This window comes from Sus scrofa, chromosome 6, assembly GCF_054392235.1.
Source record: "Sus scrofa isolate SSC_HxYL_T2T_F1_AM1 chromosome 6, Sscrofa_HxYL_maternal_Yorkshire_Landrace_v2.0, whole genome shotgun sequence".
In the NCBI taxonomy this organism is placed as follows: Eukaryota; Metazoa; Chordata; class Mammalia; order Artiodactyla; family Suidae; genus Sus; species Sus scrofa.
The window spans coordinates 69,725,977-69,742,586 of record NC_139388.1 but is presented as its reverse complement, the minus strand read 5'-3'; the positions used below and the strand labels follow the sequence as shown (position 1 = coordinate 69,742,586).

At 62.3% G+C, this 16,610-nt stretch overlaps 1 protein-coding gene across 17 annotated transcripts in view; it reads right to left on the bottom strand.

Moving 5' to 3' along the window:
• Positions 1 to 16,610, bottom strand: part of TP73 (tumor protein p73) — a 59,256-nt gene that overhangs the window by 5,880 nt on the left and 36,766 nt on the right. For all 17 annotated transcript variants that reach the window (XR_014806969.1, XR_014806968.1, XM_021095218.2 and 14 more), the window contains 3 exons: positions 13,981 to 14,223; positions 1,736 to 1,922; positions 1,500 to 1,615 (listed from right to left, as the gene is read on the bottom strand). Coding sequence is in view for 15 of the 17 variants with exons in the window: in XM_021095218.2 (XP_020950877.1) it covers positions 1,500 to 1,615; positions 1,736 to 1,922; positions 13,981 to 14,223 (546 nt within the window). In the remaining 2 variants the exon portion in view is untranslated. The remainder of the gene's footprint in view (positions 1 to 1,499; positions 1,616 to 1,735; positions 1,923 to 13,980; positions 14,224 to 16,610) is intronic.

Below are 16,610 nucleotides of genomic sequence, written 5' to 3'. Positions count from 1 at the left end.
TGGGAGGCACAGAGCCATCATCTGGTTCCCCACCCATGTACCCCAGGGACCTGCACAGGCCTGTGTGTTTTTTTTTTTTTGTTGTTGTTGTTGTTTGTCTTTTTGCCTTTTCTTGGGCTGGTCTCACAGCATATGGAGGTTCCCAGGCTAGGGGTCTAATCGGAGCTGGAGCCGCCAGCCTACACCAGAGCCACAGCAACTCGGGATCCAAGCCACGTCTGTGACCTATACCACAGCTCATGGCAATGCCGGATCCTTAACCCACTGAGCAAGGCCAGGGATTGAACCCGCAACCTTGTGGTTCCTAGTAGGATTCCTTAACCACTGAGCCACGACGGGAACTCCTACAAGTGTGTGTTCTGCATGCTGTGAGCTCTTCTGGGCAGAGGCTGCATGGCACGGCTCTGGCTGAGGGAGGGACCAGCACACTGGGCTGTTGAGTGGACGCCCAGCACGCTTGTTTCAGGGAGTTTGCAGAGAGCTGAGATGTGAACCTAGGATGCCTGACCCCTGGGCATCCCAGAACCATGACATGGGCAGTTGTCATGGTCTTCCTGGGTCAGGATGCTAGAAAGCCCGTTCCTGGCTTGGGAAACCTGGCCTTTCACGAAACTGCCGGCACGTGGAAGCCACCAGGGGGCAGAAGATACTTGCTTTCCTGGCCAGCCTTGGAGGTGAACCTGGGGCTCAGGGGAGGAAAGGCAGAGTGGCAACCCCTCCCTGGGCCCTGGGCCCTGGTCCTGCTGACGCAGGGGTCGTTCTGTTCTTAGGGAACACCACGTGATACCCGGGGTCCTGGGGGGCCAGGTACAGGGATGAGGCCTGGGGTGCCTGGAGGACTGGGCACAGCTCTGGGAGGGGGGGTCTCAGGTCCAGGTAGAGGAAAGGTGGGGGCTTACTGTCACTCACCCACCCTGGGACGCATGGCTGATGAGGCCTAGAGCTGGGGCCGCCCCCCCACCTGTGGTCCCAGTACCCCCACCTCTTGGTGCCTCTACCCCCACTGCTCTCCTCCCCAGCATTTCACCCCTGTGTGGCCCTCACATCAGCCCCAGAAACTTCTGCCACCGTCAGGTCAAAGTCAGAGTCCCCCACCCCCAGGGTCTCTCTGCCCTGCAGCCTCCTGCCTCCAGGCCCCACACTGCTGCGCCCCTGACCAAGGGTCTCCCCTCTTCCTTTTAGCGTTCCCCCCACCCCCCGCCTCGGAGTGCTAACTTCAGTGCCCCCCATCCCCAAACTCGGCCCCTCCATCCCTCAGAGCCCCAGGCTGGGACCAGGGCATGGTAGGCAGTCTTCCCCCCCACCCCCGCCCCCCCGCCGCCACAAGCCACCGGATGCTCAGGGAGGGCCTGGGGGCGGGCAACCCAGACAGGCAGTGTAGGCGGTCAGAGCCCCACCTACAGGCAGGCGGGGGTGTGCGGAGGAGTGGACACAGCTAACTTGGGAAAGTGATCAGAGGGTCCTCTGCCGGAAGCCCCAGCCCAGCCTGGCTCCCCTACCTGCGGGGGCTCGTAGGGCACCATGACGCTCTGCCGGCCGGTGACAGGGTCGTCCACGTACTGGGAGAGGTTGTTGCCCTCCACGCGGATGAGGTGGCTGGCCGGGGCGGACTGCCCTGCCGAGAGAGGACTCCACTTCAGAGGTGCCAGCCAGCCGGTGCGTTGCAGCAGCCTGGGGGCTCCCCGGTGGGACTCGGCCGGCAGGGCGGGGGGAGGGGGGAGGCGGGGACCCTCACCTTCGTTGAAGTCCCGCCCGAGCTCGTGGTTGGGGCAGCGCTTTACCACCTCGGTCACGTGCTCCGCCTTCTTGTAGATGGGCATGGCGCGGATGGCAGTGCCCGCGGGCGGCGGGGAGGACACCTTGATCTGGATGGGGCACGTCTTGGCGATTTGGCAGTAGAGTTTCTTCAGCAGCGGGGAGTACTGTGGGAGGAACAGGTGGAGGCTGGCCGGCCCAACCCCACACCCTCGCCCCCTGTGCCTCCCGCCCGGAGTCCGGCCCCCAAGCTCACGAATGAGGGCCCCCATTGCTTGCCTGACACTTGGCCAAACAGCTCCGGGCAACTTTCCATCTTTGACCCCCTCCCTGGCACCCACCCCGCAGTGTCTGGCTCCTTTGGGCTCCATGAGAGCAGGCGCCCTGAGCACCCCCTGTGGCCAGGCTGAGATGCTTTCTATCTGGATCTCACTGGCGAAGTAGGTACCTTTGGGTCCATTTTATAGATGAGGACAGTAAAGGCCAGGAAAGTGAGACGGAGCTGCTGCACAGGGGCTGGGGGCCAGGCCAGTGCATCAAGCCTGTGAACCTTACCCTCCTGAGAACAAGGGTTTGGGGGGGGGGGCAGAGCCTCACATCTCAGGTTTTGAGAGCCCAGAGTTAGCTCTTCTGGGCTTTGTGCAGAGGACACATGCACGGGACTCCCAGGAGCATCAAGCCGGAGGGGCCAGCCCTGTGACTTTGTCCTGGCACTGCAGGTGATGGGTTTGGACCACGAAGCCCCAAGACCCTCAGCCCAAGACCCATCCAGGGAGGACCCGACAATGCCTGGGCCACTTGCAAGGACCTTAGGGGCCAGCACTCAGGGGTCCAACTGAAGACCCAGGCCAGCTCCCACAAGTTCAAGGTTACCTTTGATGGAAGGGTCCCTTGAAAATAGGTGCCCACTCACATCCAGGCTGGCTGTCCTCCAGTGACGGCCTCCTGGAGACACATCTGGGGCTCCTCGTGGTCCCCTTCCCCAGGGACAATGCGGACATCACAGTCTCAGAGCCACAGGACACTTCCTGTCCCCATGCCACACCACGCCTCCTGCAAGCCCCCCCAGTATCTCTGAGTCACCCCAGCCACAAGGCCTTGGAGAGCGCCCACTGTACTCAGCATGGCAGACAAGGGAATGGGCTGGAGCCAGGCTGCTGCAGATGGGAACACCAGCAGGTTCGAGCCTACCTTTGCCAAGGAAGCTGGGGCCTGACCCCCAGACCCCACAGGTGAGGGCCCCCTGGCTACCTGCACTGCCTCTCTGGCTGTCAAGAGACACAGTGGACCCTCAGGGCCTTGTCTCCTCGGCGGCTCCAAATCCAAGAAGAGAACTGAGCTCTTCCTAGCCCATGAGCAAGGGTCCCCGAGTCTCGGAGCCCTTGGCCCTGAGCAGTGTGAGCCAGCCTAACTCTGACGAGCCAAAGCCCAGCCAGAAACGCTAACCCATCTCAGGGGTGGGATGGGGTCTGAGGTGCTGGGGGACAAGTGGACTGGGGTTTCCCCCGTAGAATCCTGGGGGCTCAGCACCCTGTCCAGCTCCCTCGGTGATGACTGCAGGGCAAGGCCTCTGCACCCCTGTCATGGAAGGGAACTGGATGCCCACGGGGCTTGTCACCTCCCAGGGGTCCCATCCCCCTGTGCCTGCCCCCCCCCACCTCAGCAGGAAGGGACATCCCCTATGGGCAGAGGTGGGCACTAAGCTGCCAGAGGGTGGGCTCACGAGGCAGCCTGCTTGTTGCAGGGGTCGGTCTTGCTTACCCAGGAGATGACCACTGACCTTCTGTGTCCCCATCAGTAGAAATGCGGCCCCTTTGCTCCCCTAAGCTCATTTAGGGGATAAGCTGTGCCCAGGGCAAAGCAAACACCAGGTGCCAGTTGACTGCCCAGCTCCCTGTCTGCTCCTGGGCGAGGCTCCTGTCCCTGGTGCTGGGACAAGTGTGCAGTTAGGCTCAGGAAGGCAGTTGCCTGGGAGCTCCTGGGGCCTGAGCTGACCTATAGGGACCTGAACACAGCCGGCGATAGAGGGGGAAGCAGGGATTCCAAGAGCCTTCCAAGCGGCAAGCCATTGTCGAGTGTCTAGTGTCTGCCAGGCTCTTGGCTCACTAAGGAAAATGGGCAGAGACCCCCTTCAACCCTCTGAAGGAATTTTTATTTTTATTTTTTTGGCCCCACTCATGGCATATGGAGGTTCCCCAGCCAGGGATCAAACCCGTGCCAATGGAGCCACTGCAGTGACAATACCGGATCCTTAACCTGTTGTGCCACAAGGGAACCCCCAAGAATCTAGACCTAGCTGAGGCTCATGCCTGAAAAGCACGCTGCTCACCCAGCCTTCTGCATGGCTAGTGGATTGCTTCCCTGCAGGCGTCCCCACTGCCTGCGCAAAGGTCAGCGAGTGAGGTGGCCTGGGGCTGGGAGGGGCATACAGAGGATGCACAGAGGGCCACCTGCCTCTGCCCCATGAAACAGGCCTGGCCTGGGGTGGGGGGCCGCCAGCAAGAGCAGATGGCCTCTGAGGTCTGGCTACCATGTCTGTTTTGGCCCTGGTGGCTGACAGCTGTGACACCTTAAACCACTGGACAGACCTCTGGGCGGCTCGAACGTGGGCTGGTGGCGTGCTCCATATCACATGCATAAGCCACACCCGCGGTAGAAGTGTCTGCACTCATTACTGTGTCATTGTCCTCTCCAGGTGAGATGGCTCCTGGCCTCTGGCGTGAGCAAGGCAGCTGGGCCAAGGCCAAGGCCAAGGATGGTGGGGGTGGGGGGGTGCTGGTGCAGAATGGGCCCCCAGAGGCGTGCAAACCTCGCAGTCCCCTCTCCTCAGGGACTGACTGAAAGCTCTGGCCCTCGACCTGAGATGGGTCTTCTGACCACCAAGCTTGAGCATTCCTGGGCAGCCAGGACTGGAGCCAGAGATGGAGCAGGGATAGAGACAGGGATGGAGCCAGGGATGGAGCAGGGAGGGAGCCAGGGCTGGAGACAGGGATGGAGCCAGGGATAGAGCTGGGCTCCAGGTACTTCCCTGGGGGGTGGAAAAGGTGTCCACAGCACCCGCCTGAGGCTCCCCAATAGCCACATGGCCTCAGAGCCCCTCCTATCCACGTAACCTTTCTCTAGCCAGCCTAACCTGGATGGCTGGCCACCTCCTGTGGAGCTGCGGATGCCCCGCCCCCAGGAGGAGCTGCCAGGAGCTGTCCCTGGTACCGCTCCGCTAGGCTGGCGGCGCCTAGACAGCCCCTAGGGAAAGCTGACTGGGCCAGGAGAGCAGAGCCACTGGGCCCTCATCTGGGCCAGTGGTGAGCCTTGAGAGGACACTCCTCCCTGTGTCCCTGCCAAGGCCACCACTGGCCCTTGGGTTGGGCCCACTTGCCACAGCGGTGTTCCCAACCCAGTGCTGCCCCAGGCAGCTGCTCAGGTGGCCTTCGGGCACACGCACAGGTCAGGCCCACAGACGCCCTGCCTGGCTGAGTCGGGCAGCACCAGGGAGGGGTGCCTGAGGTTTCCCTCCCTGATGGCATCAGGTGGTCATGCCTGTGGCCACTGGGTTGCAGGGCAGGAGGGGAGTGGTAGAGGGGGAGGCCTGGATGGCCAAACCCAGAGTGGGGTGAAGGAACCCTAGAACTCAAAGTGCTTCCCAGGCCTAGGCGCTCGCTCCATCCCCCCAGAGCTCCCCGGATCTGGTGGCCCTGGGCAGGAGCAGGGAGGAGGAGGGCTCCTGGGTCCCCATCTGTAGAAAGGGTCACAAGAAGACGTTTCTCTCCCTCCCTCCTGCCTCTCCTTCCCTAGAACCGCTAGATGGATGTGTTTCAACAGATTCGGAGCTGATAAAATCTTATTTATCTTCGGCTGTTGACACAGAGCCGTCTAGACTTGCCTGCTCAGGGATGCGTGTGTTCTCCGTGCTTGCAGGAAATGGTTTGCCCCGACGGCGGGGTGTGCCCACCCTGCCCTCCCCCACCTGGCTTCCCTCCTCATGTCCACACCTCCCTGCCCGTGCCCCCTCCCTGCCCCCACACCGGGCAGATGGGGAGCCCGGCAGTGGCAGCGGGGCTGATGCGGGGGCGGCTGGTGAGAGGGCGGCGGGTGGCGGGCACAGCGTGGTGGCTGTTAATTTCCTCACGCCCGCTCCCCAGCAGCTGGGTGCCCCGCTCAGGCAGGTTTGGGCAGGAGCAGAGTGGAGGGGTGATAATAACTTGTCTGTCATTTTCCAGGGACGTGTAGCATCTTGCAAACCGCAAATACCGTTAACCAGCTTGGGTGAATCTGTTACAACAGATTCTGGAAGACGGGGCCTGCAGTGGGGGCTTTATTTTTTAAATGATTTTTTTCATAGCCACTTTTATCTGCTTTCTGTGCGTGCATGCACGTGTGAGTGTGTGCGCACATGCATGCACGTGTGCGCGGGTGCTCATAGCCGTGTTTCTCTCCTCTCTGGGGTTACGGACCCTTTGGGGCCTCCCACAGGCCACGGACCCTCACTCACCCTAGAAAAGCTCCCACAGAGGATCCACGGAGCACTGGCAAGGAGCTCTGTGCATCTCAGTCACCTCCAAATCTCCCAGGAAGCCCCGGCTATCACCCCCTTCCTCCTTGCAGGTGAGGGGCACTCCTGGGTGACACGGCCATAGGGACACTCAGCTACACACCTTCTGGCAGCTCCTAGCCCTTCACTGGCACAGCTCCCTTGCCATAGTCTCCTGCCCACAGAGGACAGGGGCTGGGGACCCTGACAGATGACAGATGGAGAGGGGGCGGGGTGCCAGCCTGCTTCAGAGCACCCAAGTTTAGAAGGCAGGGAAGGTCCACGCACACAGAAGCCCACGGTCAACACACACCACACCTTGGCCACTGGCCTGGTGGTCGGAGGCTCTGGGAGGTCCTGGATGCCTGGGGGCCACAGCCAGGGCCAGGCTGCGGACATGCCCTATAAAGGCAGCTGCATGGTCCCTCGGGGGCTCCTGGCTGGAGGGGGGCAGCTGCATCTGCTGACACCCCCGCACAGGCTGGATGACCCAGGATCCCCTTGCCAAGGAGCCCAGAGGAACTGGAGGTGAAAACAGGCTTCGCAGGTGCTGGAAGACCCTGACCGCTGTCCAGGGGTGTCCCCAGAGGCTGTGGCATGGAAGCTGCTCCCTGGAGAGAGGGAGGACCTGAGGCTGGGAGACACAGCAGGGGAGTGCACCCCTCTCAGCTGTACCCCGAGTCCCACTCAAGACTGCAGGCTGGCCGAGGATGCCTCGGTTGGCTTCTGTCCTGGGTGTGGTGGGCAGTAGGCATGCGCTGAGCTAACCCAGGAAAAGAGCCAGTGGACACTGGGCCTGCTATTCAGAGTGAAGGCCCAGTGTGGCCAGCGGGTCAGGAGCAGAGGGCCCACCCTGAGCCTGGCCAACAGGAGATGGGTGGGCCCAGAGGGGAGGGGATGGGCCAAGTGGGTCCAGGGAGGCCACCTCTGCTAGAGTCGAGGCCGGGGGCCCCATGAGTGGGTGAGGTCACCCTGCTCACTTGTCCAGGCTCCCACGGCCACCGTATACTGATGCCTCCTCCGGACTGGTCCACTCACACGTGACCTTGCCCTCAAGGCCACACACTGTCACCATTTTAGTGACCCAGAGCTCTGCTTCCAAAAGCTGCTAGGGGAGTTCCCGTTGTGGCACAGAGAAAATGAATCCGACTAGGAACCATGAGGTTGCAGGTTTGATCCCTGGCCTCGCTCAGTGGGTTAGGGATCTGGTGTTGCCGTGAGCTGTGGTGTAGGTCACAGATGTGGCTCAGATCTGGCGTTGGTGTGGCTGTGGTGTAGGCCGGCGGTTATGGCTCTGATTAGACCCTTAGCCTGGGAACCGCCATATGCCACTGGTGCAACCCTAAAAAGGACAAAAGACAAAAGACAAAAAAAAAAAAAAGCTGCCAGCCAAATCGGGGTGGAGCAGCCCTGGGACCCCAGAGATCCATCTCTGGATCCCTTTGTCACCACCAGGCTTGACCTGGCCCCGTAAGACCTCACTCAGAAGCAAAGGGGAGGGGAGGCCAGCCACCAGCCCAGCTCTGGTACTGCAGGGAGGGCCCCCCTGAATGCTGGGCGGAGGGGGGCCCTGTGACACTCACCTCCACCCCACTTGTAGCCTTCTGAGCTGGAGAGGCCTGGTCAGCAAGAGGACCGCAAGGCTCAATGGGCACCTTCCACCCACAGGATAGTGCAGGGGCCTCTGACTGTGGGCCCTGTGGCTGGCCCACTGCGGGCCAGCTCTTCCCCCTGTGCCCACAGCTTCCGGGTGGCCTGGGGGTTGGGCTGGGGCTGGGCCCGCTGCAGGAGGCTGGGCTGTGGCCGCAGCTGGGCAGATGCTCATGGTGGCTGCTCTGGAGGGCTGGCCCATCAGCCCCAGTGGGAGCCTGAGGATGGGGGCCTCCTGCCCACAGCCTCCCTGCCAGGGCACCTGCAGCTAAGTCCCCAGGTCAGGACCACAGTCAAAGCCACGGCCTCTAGCCGGGAATCAGCAGGTCTCTTCACGCAATAAACTGTCCCCTCACCAGCAGGAGAGAAGCCGGGCACCTGCATGCCCTGGACGTATGTGTGCTGCTCGCGTCGCAGCCTGGCTGAGGTCAAAGTTTTCATTGAAACCTGTAAAACTCCAGTGAAGCCTCTGGGGTGGAGAGAATGTTGGCTTCTTGGCATCTGATCCCGGGCTGCCCTCGGCTGCCCCCACCACATCAGCACCATGACCGCCACCCAGAGCTCCCTTTGGCCAAGGGTTGGGGGACTTTGGGACCCATGGCTGTAGCACTGGCTCTAGAAGGAGCCCGCGGGGGGGACCTCCCCTTTGCCCCCTTTCCCATCTAAAGGGGGTTAAGGGACCGGGAGGAGGGTGGGCACAAGTCCTGGCTGAGCTGTGGGAAGAGGGGGGAGGGGCCGGTCCCCAGCCCAGCTCCCCTGACTCCCGGACCTCCTGGCCTGTAGCTGCTTTTTACCTTTGAGCCTGCTCAGCCCTGATCATAAAATGTTCTCGAGCAACTTTAACTTGTCAATGAAAAGTAGACAGGGGAGTTCCCGGCGCGGCTCAGCAGTTAACGAAACTGACTGGCATCCATGAGGACGCAGGTTCGATCCCTGGCTTCAGTTGGTGGGTTAAGGATCCGGTGTTCCCATGAGTGTGGTGTAGGTTGCAGATGCGGCTCGGATCCAGTGTCGCTGTGGCTGTGGTGTAGGCCAGTAGCTACAGCTCCGATTAGACCCCTAGCCTGGGAACCTCCATATGCCACGGGAGCGGCCCTAAAAAAAAGAGAGAAAGACAAAAACCAAAAAACAAAGAAGGAAGGCAGGGAAAGGGAAGGGTGGGGGGAGGGTGGGGGGCACAGACGCCTCCCCGTCTGGTGGCACCTGTGGCTCACTCACTGACAAACAGCAATAGAAGGTTCCCTGGGGCAGGTGCTCCCTGCCTGGGGCAGGCCCTGGACCTCTGAGGGCTCAGCACCCCTTTCCACTGGGACCTGGGGACCCAGATCTGCCCCTCAGAGCTGGGAAGAGGCTGCTCCTTTGTGCGTCCACAGTGGTGCAGAGGCTCCACCCTCTGCTGACAGGTGACCTTGAGAGGGGACCTGCCCTCCTGAGCTTCGGTCTCCTTATCCATAAGATGGGCGTAACAGAGCACTCGGGCCGGGCCTCGCCAGCGACACGGTCTGTGCCCTAACTAACCAGATGCCCAGGAGCCTCGGGGCTCTGTCCAACTCGGAAACAAGTCCCAGACCACAGAGATTCTGCCCCACCCCTGGCCGCACACCGGTGGGCTGGACTCCTGTCCCCAGGGGGTCTCCCGCGTTTCCCCTTCCAGGGCCACAGGGGTGGGAGCAGGGGCTTCCGCAGAAACACCCTGAGCTGCAGGGACTCAGGGCCCCTCTCAGGGCTGCCAAGTTCTGTGACCTCCAGGCATGGGGCACCCTGGCTACTTGAGGCGATGCAGAGAGAAGAGGTGGCCCTGGTCTCTGGGGCCGCCGGTCCCTGCCTGGCAGAGCTCCGTGCCAGGCGAGCACTTGCTGCAGCTTCCCCCTGGCACGCCTGCTGCCCCTTTAATAATCCTCGGTTCGGCTCCACAGTAAACACTGTTAGAGCGCTTTCCTCGGCTTCAAATACATATAATTGCTCCTGGTGCCAGGAAAAGGTATTAATTCCCCTTATGCATTCCATAAACTTTTAGGATAACGCAATTGATACCGCGATCGTGTTGGGACACCTCCACTATTATTTTCCTGCTTGCAAACCTCCGAGAGGCTGGAAAGTTTTCTCCCGAATCCATTAGTGTTGACTCAGCCACCTTCTGCCCAGGAATCGCATGTGGAGCCTTTGTGATTCCCGCCCCCCTTCCACGTGTCTCCCCTGCCCCGGGGGGTGGGAGGGGTGCCCCTCACTCCCCATGGGTCAGCTTGCCCCCAGGACAGAGGATGGTCTGGGGGCAGCTGGGGGGTCATTCAAGAGGGTGTCCAGGTCCCCCAGGGACCAGTCGTGCCCTCGCACCTGCGCATATGCACACTGTCTTGCTCCACGGCTGCCTGTTCTGCCGGCACTTGGCAGTGCCACTCGGCCTGTCCGAGGTGCCCACGGATGCCAGGCTGGGCCAGAGCTCCAACCACACTGCCTGCCGGCCTGACCTCGGAGCCTCCTCCACTTCCCTGGCAGGGCTCAGCCTGGGTGCAGGAAGAGCCTGGGCTGGGCTGGCGGATGGCATCTAAATGCCCGCACATGGGGCAGCTCCTCTCTGCTCCTCGGGGCTCCTGCCCCTAGCTGTCCCCACACTGCCAACCAGTGGGGGTGTCCAGGATGGGAGTGGCCATCAGGACCCAGAGGCTGACCCCGCCGTGCCCCCTGAGGGGGGGGGTGTGGAACTGGGACAAAGGCCCGGCCCTCCTCAACAGCCCAAAGAGCCTCAGGCCCGAGGGCGTGGGACCTCGCTCACAACCACGACCCCTCCCAGTATGGGTCTCTCTCCGAAGACCAGGCGGGCCCCAAAACGGGCACGCCTCAGCCAGGACGCTTACACGCAGCGGACCTTCGTGGAGCTTTGCAGCCCCGCCCGCCGTGCAGCAACCCCGCCGGCCACGCTCCCCCTTGTCCTGTCCCTGGTCCTCGTGGTCAGTCTCAGGAACAGCCCAGGTCCCCATCTGGCTGCTCGGTCACCTGCCACCTACCTCCTCTTGGCGTCTGAGGTGGGGGAGGGGCTGTCAGAGCCCTGGGCAGCGACCAGGAGGGCCCTGCACGCGTGTGTGTGCAAGTCTGCACATGTGCTCACACACGTGTGTGTCTCTGTGTGTGTAGGAGTGCGCCGTGCATGTCTGCACTCGTGTTCATGTGAGTGGGTCTGCAGGGGTGTGTCTGTGCACACACAGGCCTGTGAGCTGAGGGCTCCGGGCCCCCTTTGCACCCAGGCGTGAGTGCCGATGGGGGAATGCAGGTCAGGGCAGAGGAAGCCGGGGTGGGGGTGGGGGCCGCGACCCGGAGGGGCCTGGCTGGGCAGAAGCCAAAGACCCTATTAAGAGCTGCAGTCGCCCGGGGGCTGGGGAGGGTGTTTTTCCTGAGCAGAGAGAGGAGTGAAGGCAGCAGTCGATTTGGAATTGCACTTGAGAAAAATATGAATTATCTATCAGTTACCAGCCGGCCAGCGTAGGGGGCCCGCACACGCACGGCGTGGAGGCAAGTCTGGGCAGCGCCCGAACAGCCAGGCCCCCAGAGCTGCGAGCAGGCAGGGTGCCCGGTGGTCCCCAACCTCACTGTGAGCCAGCCGCCTACTCGCCCCCTCCCCGGGCCCAGAAGGGAGCCTGCGGGGATGGGGTCAGCTTCCAGAGCCAGGTGCCAAAATCTCATTATCAGTGTTTGTCCTGCTCCACCACCGCACTGCCAAGGCCGGGGAGGGGGATCTGTGGGCCCAGCAGAGGCATCAGCATCCTCAGCTCAGCTCCAGAACCTGGGGGAGGGGAGGGGACAGGCGGGGAGGGAGGGCAGGGGGGTTAGAAGGGCCAGAGCTTGGAGGCGGGGCCGCTGGGCATGTGTGGCCGGCTGGGCTGCCTCCATCCTGGACAGACACCCCCTGGGGCCACTTAGGGTCAGCGCAACCGTGACCAAACCACGAGCCCCCCCCCAGCCCTGAGGGCCCCGAGGCCACACACCTGGCAGGGGTCAGGGAGGCAACCAGGAGGGTAGCAGAGCCCAGAGGGGCAGCTCCGTCCCTCCCTGAGGTCCAGCTCAGACCATCTGAGGTACCCCAAGCCCCACCCCCGACCACCAGCATCTTCAGCCAATGGAGAGGAAGGAGCCAGGACCCCCACAAGCCACCCACCAGGACTCCTAGGGGACCAGCAGCTCAGGCCCGGAATATTGTCAGGGGAGGAGTGGCCAGGACCCTCCCCCTTAAAGGAGAGAGAAAGGGCTTAGGGAGCAGGTGGGAACTTGGAAGAGGAGTGATAGTGAGCCTCCTGTCACTAGAGGTGTGCAAGCATGGGAATGGCTCAAGGGCCTGACCTCAAAGCAGGGGTGTAGGGAGCAGGACTCCATAGGCAATCAAGAGCCCCCAGCCGGTGCAGCTTCAGCTGAATGGCCTTGTCCAGGAGGACCAGGCTCCACACTCCCCACGCAGCCCCATCAGCCAAGAAAATAACAGGGAGGCATCAGCACCTGCTATGCTCAGCCCCGTGTGCCACAGGCACCGCCTCGGGGAAGCCTCACCACTGCCAGCAATAAGGAGTGACGGAGTAAAAATTCCGAAATGAAGAGGTCCAGCCACCGACTGGACCAGGTGCCCCCCCCCCGGCCCCTGGAAGCTCTGCGGTCAGTCTGAGCCTGGACTCAGCGATGGGTCAGCAGCTGGGGGAGCCCACAGCTCAACGGGAACCTGAGACAGCTGTAGAGGACCATGGCCTGGCCCTGGCAGAGCCTGACCAGGTTGCCTCCCGCAGCTCTGCCCCTCCTGTGCCCCCAGGAGTGTGGGAAAACCACAGTCTGGCCAGCAGGGCAGTGGGGACAGTGGGAACCAGTTCTTAAAGGGGCAGAACCTCGGAGTCACCTGCTTGGTGCTCCCAGGGAGAGAAATCCACCACTCTGCAGGGACTCTTCTGCCCCAGGATCCTTTTCCAGGGGCTGGGACTGAGCACGGAGCTGCTGTGCCCGCAGAAGGGGATGTGGCTCCATGGCTGGCACCTGCCTGGTGTCCACAGGGCGCACACCAGGGCCAGGCTCACTCGCCCCCCTCCTGGGGGTGGGGCGGGAAGGAGACCTGGAGGGTCCTTGGGGTCCATCCTGCCCAATGCCCTGTGTGCACCACACACAGAGGCGAGCAGGCAGTGTATCTGGGGGTCTTGGGGTCCGACAGCTCCACCCCAGCGTGACCTCAGACCGCCCCTTCTGCTGCCAGCTGTAGCACAGACAGTGTGGTTCAGTGGTTGGGAACATAGCTGCGGGAACCCGGCCACCAGGTCCCCATGCCAGGACTCCCACTGGCTCCCTGCAAAACTAAGCAAGCTCCCCCTCCCCGCCTTGGTGTTCTGCCCTGCAAAATGGGACACTAGACTCTACCTAATGGGTTGCTGTCAGTTTCAAGAGTTAGCATAAACTCAAAGAGCTTAGTGCAATTCACAGCTCTAGGGACAAGCCGAGGGCGTGGGGGTGTTATCAGTGTTGGCCAGATCCTGACGGGGGTCGGGGGGTGGGGCAGGATGATCTGGAGGGCATGGTGGCAGGGCCTGGGGTCTGGGGTCAGCAGCGCTGTGGCTCCACCCCCGAGTCCTGCCTCACATCACACTTGGAGATGACAACTCCGAGACCAAATGGGCAAAGACCAAACACGTCTACGACAGATGCTCCCTGCCAGCCTGGCACTGCCTGGAGGAGGCGGCCTCCGTGGACCCAGGCGTCAGAACGGCAAGCCTCCTGCCCAGCCAGGACAGGATTCAAACCAGCGCCCCCACCCGAGCTCAGGGACGCCGGCCGGGCACCCTTGATGAGAATGGCCTGCCCCTGGACCACATCCATCCTCTGGGGCCCTGAGGCAGGCTGGCCCACTCTGGCCCCTCGTCCGAAGGCTGGGCATGCCCAGACTGCCCAGCCCTGAGACCCGCCTCCCGCCCGATGCTCCTCCCGGCCAGGTGGGAACCCTGAGCCCACAGGGTGTGCCTGGCCCTCCCTCGATGCTCAGGACGCACCCCCCTCCCCACCCGGCGCGCACAGGGGACGCAACTCACCGTCCAGGTGGCCGACTTGGCCGTGCTCGACTGCTGGAAGGTCACCTCGAAGTGGTGGGGGCCGGGGTAGTCGGTGTTGGAGGGGATGACGGGCGCCGGGGACATGGTGTCGAAGGTGGAGCTGGGCTGCGCGTAGGGCGAGTGGGTGGCCACGCTGGCGGCGTGCTCCGGGGTGTAGGGGCTGGCCGGGGCCGCGCGGCTGCTCATCTGGTCCATGGTACTGCTCAGCAAATTGAACTGGGACTGGCGGGAAGGGGAGGAGGGGGGCACACAGTCAGGCTGGAGAGTGGAAGCCGTCGGTCCGGGAGGTGTCCTGTTACAGGAGCCTTAAAGGGCCAGCGGCTCAGTCATCCCAAATATTTCCTCCTTGCCCCCCCCACCGGCAGGTCACTACTTGTGTTGGGATAAACTGACATATTCACCTCGCCTCCCTTCTCCATCAGCCTCCCGGGAGCCAGGTTTCTGGGGCTCCACGGAGCAAACGTGGAGGGGGGATGCCGGCGGGTGCTGCTCCCCACCCCAACGCCCTCGCAGGCTCTGGGGGCAGCCCGTGGCCCAGACATTCTCACCTCTGGCCACCCCCGGCCCCACCTGACAGCTCAAAGTGGGGAGACCCCGCCCAGCAGGCCATGGGAGAGGGGCTAGGGCGGGCAGCAGGGTGGGCACACCCCAGGTTCTGGTACAGGGGGTGCCTGAGAGGCTCTGGGGCACCAAGTGTCACCCCGGGTCCAGCTGTGGGACAGCGCCTGAGCCAACAGCCACTTCGAAGGACCTCTGAGTTGGCTGCCTCCTCCCAGCCACATCTGACTGTCCCCCACCCCTGCAGCTCCTGCTGGCAGGTTCTGCCTGGTCTACCCCTCTGACCATCCCAGGGCACTGGCAGCCCAGCCCCCTCCCCGGGCCCCACCCCCACCCCCACGGAACAGGAATTCCTAGTCTCGCAGCGCGGGCGGTTCCCCTGTCACCCTCCGTGGGGTCCTGACCGGGATGGATCAACCCCTGCCTGCGAGGGGTTGGCACATCAGATGCCACCCGGAGGGAGGGCTGGCGGGGAGGACCCCCCCCCCCATTCAGAGGCTTCAAGCAGGAGGCAGTTTGGAGGGTACACAGTGGCTGACAGGGGCCAGACCTGCTCCAACCGCAAACAGGTCGGAGCCAGCAGGCCTCCGAGGGGCTGCTTATGCTCACGGCCCGAGGGGGGCACTATTTCCCCCGATTTGCAGAGACTGAGGCAAGGGGTGAGGATGAAAACCCAGGGGGACCCTGAATGGGGGGACCTCCGGCTGGTGGGCAGAGGGCCCTGAGTCCCTGAGGTGGGGCAGTGGGGAGAAGGTCCCTTTCACGGCACTGTCCCCACCGCCTCCAAATTAAAAAAACGAGCATGTCCCTTGGATGGTCAGGAGACCCGTGCTGCGGGGTGACCCAGGTGTCTGGCCCTCTCTTTGCACCCAAGTCTTTTTTCCATCAGGAGGGTGGGGCGCCCCCTTCCGCTCGCCAGCCTCACATTCCCTGTGTCCACGTCGCTGAGGCCCCAGGCCCCTCCCCACCTGGACAGCTGATGAATGGGAGGGAGGTGATAGATGACAGGTGACAAAGCCACTGCACCCCCGCCCCCCGCCATGTCATGCCTCTCGGCAGGCAGGTGCTTTTCTTGAATGTGCCAGCCAGCAGCCACCCAGTGAGGACCAGGCCAGCACCGGGGCTGAGGCGACAGGCCCGACCCATGCCCTCCCCGTCGTCAGGGCATCCAGACTGGTGAAGCTGCCAGGACGCTGGCACGAGGCCCTGGCCGAAGCCGCCACTGGACAGATCCCTCAGGTTCTCTGGAGGCTTTTCTATTTGAGCCTCCATTGCCAGGCCCCCACTATAAACCAGGGCTCCGACCACCAGTGACACGGGGACTCCACAGGGCAGACCCAGGTGGGCCAGGGCAGGGAGGCACAGCCTTCCTGACCCCCTGTGCCTTCACCTGTGAAATGAAGGGCGCCCACTGCCCCCCTGGCAGGCGGGTAAACAGTCTGCAGGGTCTGTGCCAGGGAATATCACTCTCCCAATGAAAAGACTATAAAATAAAAGCTCTTGCTCACGATTTCACATTGATCACACACTGAAGTGAGCATGGTTTGGGATTAGTAAAATAAATGGCTGAACTTCCCCTGTTTCTTTTCACTGTTTTTAGCACGGCTAAAAACGCAAAGGTACATATGGAGCTTGCAAAGTTACATGTGCAAGACCTATTTCTACTGGACGCAGGCACTGGACAGGACCCTTCATCAGAAGCCAACGAGAGACTCGCAGCTGCAATCATTGCTATTGTTATTGTTGTTGTTAGCACGCCTTTGCAGGGTAGGGTGTTTCTTATTGCAGAGTGGTTACTCAACAGGTTTGTTGAAGGAGCCGGCTAGCAGGCACAGGGATGAATGGACATATGGATGTGTGGAAGGATGGATGGATGGATGGACAGTGGATGGATGACAGAAGGTGGATGGATGGATGGATGGTGGACTCATGGATGGTGGATAGCTGGATCGATAGATAGATATTAGATGGATGGCTGGTGGATGGATGGGTGATAGCAGGTGGCTGGACAGATGAAGAGGGATGGATGGATGGAGAGATGGATAGATGAA